The 5,990-nt window shown below is 57.8% G+C and overlaps 1 protein-coding gene across 1 annotated transcript; it reads left to right on the top strand.

Annotated features, from left to right (window-relative positions):
- The first annotated feature begins 1,067 nt into the window (after window positions 1-1,067).
- Window positions 1,068-5,733, top strand: SYT8 (synaptotagmin 8). The gene is made up of 9 exons (XM_009637304.2): window positions 1,068-1,344; window positions 2,371-2,505; window positions 2,896-3,053; window positions 3,199-3,294; window positions 3,993-4,160; window positions 4,378-4,545; window positions 4,743-4,860; window positions 5,275-5,408; window positions 5,500-5,733. Exons 1-9 carry the CDS (start codon window positions 1,242-1,244, stop codon window positions 5,731-5,733), a joined length of 1,314 nt encoding a protein of 437 aa, XP_009635599.2. The 5' UTR covers window positions 1,068-1,241.
- The last annotated feature ends 257 nt before the right edge of the window (window positions 5,734-5,990 follow it).

Raw genomic sequence — 5,990 nt, 5'->3', positions numbered from 1 at the left:
TCAGCCTAGCATTGCTGTGCAGGGATAACTTGAAGAAGAGAATTTGCTGGGGCACAGAGCCGGGCAGTGATGCCCTCCGGCTTTGTGCAGGTAGGAGGGCAAGTTTTGCTTCCTGGTCTGGCAGGGAGTTCCCCGCTGGCTTTTCGCCTGCGTGAGCACCGCTTGGGTCAGCGGTGAGGTGGGGCCGACAGAGCTGCTGGGGCCACCCGGTTGCTGGGCCGGCAAAGCAGACTTTCCTGTTTCGGCCGTGCTGTGCAGCCACCATCCCTGCTGCGCCCTCAGCTCCACACCTGGCGGGGTCCCGTCCCATCCCGCAGCATGTCCCTGCCATGCACAGCAGCTGAGTCTGGAGCCTGCACACCAAGGAAGGGATACTGAGGCTAGGAAGAAGACGTGCTGGTAAGTCTGGTTTCAGGAGCCCACTCAGCACAGGGTGGGAGCAAGAAGTAGGACTCCCCCAGCCCCTTTTCCAGGAGCAGGGATGCTTGATGCTCCCTGCAGAGCCCACCAAGGCTGTGCTGCCTCTGCCTGACAGCAGCGCTGTCCCCACCATCACCAAAACAGCAGCTCAGGTCATCCTGCAGGGCTGGGATGAGTGTTTTTTTTAAGCCAGGGCCAGTATCACACTAGTGTGACACAGCCCATGGGGGTCTGGCAGGGACAAAGTGCTGAGATACCTACTTCTGTGCTGGGTGGGCGCCCGCTTGCCTGTGCTGTTGTGTCCACCCACTGCCACAGCCTGAAGCCACAGCCCGGCACCTCCTAAATATCACAGGCACGTCACCGGCCACCTATTTCTGTGTGCTGGGACAGGAGAAACTGCTCATTAAAGCTGCTGGTGGTGAGGCTGCAGGCGGAGCTCGGTGGCCAATGGCACAGATGTCCCAGGTGGCCCTAGGCAAGTCACTTCACCTGCACCTCATTGCCCCAGCGCTGATGCCACAGGGATGACAGCAGTTCCCTCCTCCCTCCAGCCCTATGCCTGCACGTGGCACAGCCCGCTGTTGGGAAAAAGAAAGGCTCTTGCTGGCTTTGCGGGCTCAGCGGAGGGAAGCGCAGCGGTGGTTTCTCCCCGGGAGGATCCCCACACGAGGAGCCACGGCTCTGCGGGGCGGGCAGAACGTGGGCAGAGCACAGGCAGAGAGAGGTGGTGTTGGCTCCTTGGGCAGGGACCTGCTCGGACGCCGGGCGGGCGGCCGGGGCAGCCAAGGCAAACAGGCACAGACCTGCCAGCCTTGCTCATGGCACTGGGGCTGGGTGCTGCCAGCGCCGAGATGGCTGCAGACCCACTCCTTATGCAGCCTGGCTCCCGGTGCGCCGCTGCCGCTCCTCACCCGAAAGGAGGCAAGAAGGAAGCTTTGGCTACGAGGAAGTGTTCACGCTAGATTAAGAGCCTTGCTATGGAGAGAGCAGTAGAGAAAAACCATTTTGCTTTAAATTTGAAGGCTTCTCTTAAGCTGCGTCAGCACTGCCATGTGCATGGGTCGGGCTTAGCAAAGTTTCTGAGTCGGTGTGAGCCCGGCCTGGGGGCACCACTGCCACCTGCAACCATAGAATCATAGAATCATAGAATCGCTTTGGTTGGAAAAGACCTTTAAGATCATCAAGTCCAACCTTTAACCTAACCCTGCCATCCCACCACTAAACCATGTCCCTAAGCACCTCATCTATCCTTCTTTTAAATACCTTCAGGGATGGGGACTCGACCACCTCCCTGGGCAGCCCGTTCCAGAGCCTGACAACCCTTTCTGTCAAGAAATTTTTCCTAATGTCTAGCCTAAACCTGCCCTGGCGCAACTTCAGACCATTTCCCCTTGTTCTATCCCCCGTTACCAGGGAGAAGAGGCCGACCCCCACCTGGGCAGCAGCCCTAGTGCAAGCCCAGGATTAAACCCTCCCACTCCTCAGCCCTGTGAGAAGCAGGGAAAATAGCCGAAAAATGGTGTTAGCTAATGGCAGGGCTTGCCTGGGGCTGAGCAAACCCTTCAGCTCATGCTGCCTGGCGAGGGAGGAGCCAGCACAAAACAGCTCTTGGGTACTTTTCCCCTTACAGCCAGGTGATTCCTCTTCTCAAAAGCAAAGGAAAACTCCCTAATCCATCACCCTGCTCCCTCCCCTTTCCGAAGGCAGGCTTGCAAGGATATAAATGAGAAGGCTGTAGGCACAGGGCTGGCTGGCATAGAGCCCTCCCAGCCCTCGGCTCTCTCCCGATCCATTTCACACCTCATTGCCGAAGCAGCCAAGCCCTAAATGCTGACTTTAGGCTCTATGTTTTAATTGTGTTTGTGCTCATTACAGCCCTGGGCCACCAGCAGCACATGTGCTACTGGAAAGAAATCCCCACCCTGTCAATTTTTCTTGCATCCCCAGGTCACCCCAGCTTAGCCATGGCGATGGCAGCTGGGAAAGGCAGGGCGACGGCCTCCCCGCTCACCAGCAGCCCCACGGCCATCGCCACCACGGCGCAGCCAGGCTTCCTGGGCAGCTGGCTTAGCCGGATCCCATGTGAGTATGGCGTGGGATATGGTTTGGCCTGAGGCGACCCCTCAGGCAGCGTTATCGGGGGTGTGTGTGTGTGTGTGTTCCTGTACTCTGAGGCTGTGTATCCACTTTTCCCTCCCTCCAAGTTCCTTTTTCCAGCCAGGTCCACCGGGGTGGGGCTGCTGTAGAGTGGTACTGTGCTGCCCCAGGAGCACAGGGCATCCTTGCAGCCCATTTGGGGAATGATCTCCAGCCTCAGCCCCCCTGCATGGGGCCTGTCCAGGATTATAGGGGCAATTTTGAAAGTACAGCTCCTTAATGCTGAAGCACTGGGAAGGGGGTTAAATGCACTCTACATGGTCTTGCTCGCGTTTAACTCTTCTGTCCATCTCCACTCCCTGAACATCGTACCAGTACCCAAATGGGCGCTCATTGCTGTGGCTGTGGCAGTGGCCGTTCTCCTCCTCCTCTTCCTCATCTGCATCATCAGGTGCTGCTGTGGCAAGAAGAAGCCCAAGAAGAAGGAGAGAGTCAGCTTGCATGCCGTCAGTGGCTCCAGCACGGCCTGCCTCGTGCGTCCTCCTTTCCCCTCTCCCCCACCTCCCTCCTCCTCAGGAGTTTGCTGCCGTGCTGCCGGGTCCTGGGGGTGGTGGGACCACAGCATGGCCTGGGACGTGGCTGAGCACGTCCTGAGGGTGGTGCTGCTCTCTGCCACAGGTCCAGCCCGAGATGGACGACCTGGAGCCGGGTGCGGAGCAGACAGGGCGAGGAAGGCTGCAGTACTCCCTGGAGTACAACTTCCGTGCGCAGGAGGTGGGGACGCTTGCGACTGCGGCATAGGGGGAAAAGACTTTGCTCTTCATAGAGTCATAGAATCATAGAATGTTTTGGGTTGGAAGGGACCCCTAGAGGTCACCCAGCCCAATCCCCCTGCAGCGAGCAGGGACACCGCTAACCAGATCAGGTTGCTCACAGCCCCATCCAACCTGGCCTGGAATGTTCCCAGGGATGGGGCCTCCACCACCTCTCTGGGCAACCCCTGCCAGGGTTTCACCACCCTCATTGGAAAGAATTTCTTCCTTATAGCCAGTCTAAACCTACCCTGTTTTAGTTTAAAACCATCACCCCTTGTCCTGTCACAGCTGGCCCTACTAAAAAGATTGTCCCCATCTTTCCTATGGGCTCCATTTAAGCACTGAACAGCTGCAATCAGGTCTCCCCGCAGCCTTCTCTTCTCCAGGCTGAACATCCCCAACTGTCTCAGCCTGTCCTCATAAGAGAGGGGCTCCAGCCCTCAGATCATTTTAGTAGCCCTTGCATGGTCCCTCTTTGCTGCCCACTGAGGTGGACTGTACCCTCTCGCACCTCCCACCTGCCCACAGCCTGCTGGCTCTCGCGCCCCGGTGGTGTGGAGGCGTCCTCCCTGCTGCACTCACTTGCTTCCCACTGAGCCCCTGGGCACCTGCCCCATCCTCCTCCACCTGGTAACCTTGTGCATCACTCCCTTTAAGCTGAAAGTTGGCGTGAAGCAGGCAGCCGAGCTGAAGGCCATGGACAGCGGAGGCACATCTGATCCATACGTAATCGTCTACTTAACGTCCGATATGAAGAAGAAGTACGAGACCAAGGTTTACCGCAAAACCCTGGACCCCATCTTCAATGAGAGCTTCACTTTCCAGGTAGGAAACTACAGTTGATGATGGTTTTATGGTCCCATCAAGAGCATTGCATGGACACTGCTCCCCCCGGCACAAACCTCTCCAGGCAGGGAGATGCCTTTGCAACTGGATGGGGAAGCGTCAGAGAGAAAGACTTGTTATCACATCTGTCAGCCTGTCCTGTGGGGCAGGGCTGCCACCAAGGAGTGAATCCAGGCTTTCCATTCCTCCTCTGCAGTTACCCCAGGCAGAGGTGCCTGAATCCACGCTGGTGATGCAGATCTACGACTTCAACCGCTTTGCCAAGCATGACATCATCGGTGAGGTCCGTCTCCCCCTGGCCAGTGTCAGCCTGCAGCACATCATCGAGCAGTGGAGCAACCTGGTGGCGGCTCATAAAGTGGAGGTTGGTCCTGCAGGGTGGGAATCTGCTGGGATTTTTTTTGTTCCTTATGCTTTGCTTGCCACCACCCCAAGAAGCAGCCCCTTGGGGGCAAGCATGAGGGTGGGGGAGACCCAATAAACTTGGGTCCAACCTGGTGCTCCAGCCCTAGGTGAGCCAGCTCCTCTGCCTGGTGCTCATCGCTGGCATCTCTCCACCAGGAAGAGCAGCTGGGTGAGATCTGCTTCTCACTGCGCTATGTCCCCAGCACCGGCAAGCTAACAGTGCTTATCCTGGAAGCAAAGAAGCTGAAGCGGATGGACTCCCACGGGCTCTCAGGTCAGCAGGGGCTGCTCATGCTCAGATGTCTTCCTCCTCCCAGGCCGTAACAATGGCACCCAGAGCTGCAAAGCTCTCCGTGCAGAGACCTGTTTCCCTCTCCCACCACCATACCCAGCCCTTGGCTGGCTCCCAGCCTTCCCCAGCACAGATACTCCAGCTTTGGGTAGAGTTGGAGGTATCTCCCAAGAGGAGATGTCATGGCTGGATGGTACAGGGAGCTCGTGGCAGGAGGAGGCAGGGGAGGTGAGCTCTGGGGTGGCTGACAAGGGGGAGAGGGGTGGATGCTCACCAAAAGGAGTGACAAGTGAGGTGCTGTGCTCTGCTTGGGAATGGCCCAGGGAAGCTGTTTCATGGCTGAGCTCCTCACTCAAAAATTGTCACTTGTGTCAGCAGTGTCCTCTCTCTCCTCAGATCCTTTTGTCAAGGTGCACCTCATCCTGAACAGGAGGAAATGGAAGAAGAAGACGACAAGTGTGAAGAAAAACACCTTAAGCCCTTACTTCAATGAGGTGTTTGTTTTTGAGGTGCCTTTCAATCAGATCCAGGTGGGTTTCCCTGCTGTGCCCAGGGCTGAGCGGGTCCCCGCTGTGGCAAGCCCCCTCCCACTGACCTTCTTTCTTGTGTGTCCCCCCCCAGAACGTGGATGTGGTCATCTCCGTTTGGGATCACGACAAAGTCACCAAGAACGAGCCCATCGGCAAACTCTTCCTGGGCTGCCGGGCCACGGGTAACCAGCTGCGGCACTGGTCTGACATGCTGTCCAACCCACGTCGGCCCCTTGCCCAGTGGCACAGCCTGCAGCCCCCGGACGTGGTCGACAAAGCCCTGGGGCTGAAGTCCCACCTCAAGCTGTCCCTGCCCCCCAGATAGCGGGGGTCTCCTCCTTGACCCAGGGAGCAGGACGAAGGGTTTGTGGAGGGTTGAGGGGCTTCTGCTCAGCAGCATCTAGACATGTTTGTCCCAGCTCAGTGTCAACAAAGAGGGGACTGGGGGCTCTCTTTGGCCAAGAGATGATCTGCCTGCTGGTGCAGCTCATGCCCTGTGCAATGTCCAGAGTGGGGCAGCTCAGCACCCCAGGGCAAGGCTGGACATGGAGCAGAGGGTGCTAGAGGGGACGGTGTGGGTGC

This window comes from Egretta garzetta, unplaced genomic scaffold, assembly GCF_000687185.1.
Source record: "Egretta garzetta isolate BGI_Z169 unplaced genomic scaffold, ASM68718v1 scaffold44, whole genome shotgun sequence".
In the NCBI taxonomy this organism is placed as follows: domain Eukaryota; kingdom Metazoa; phylum Chordata; class Aves; order Pelecaniformes; family Ardeidae; genus Egretta; species Egretta garzetta.
Note: the sequence above shows the minus strand (reverse complement) of the source record. Positions and strands in the feature narration are given on the sequence as shown.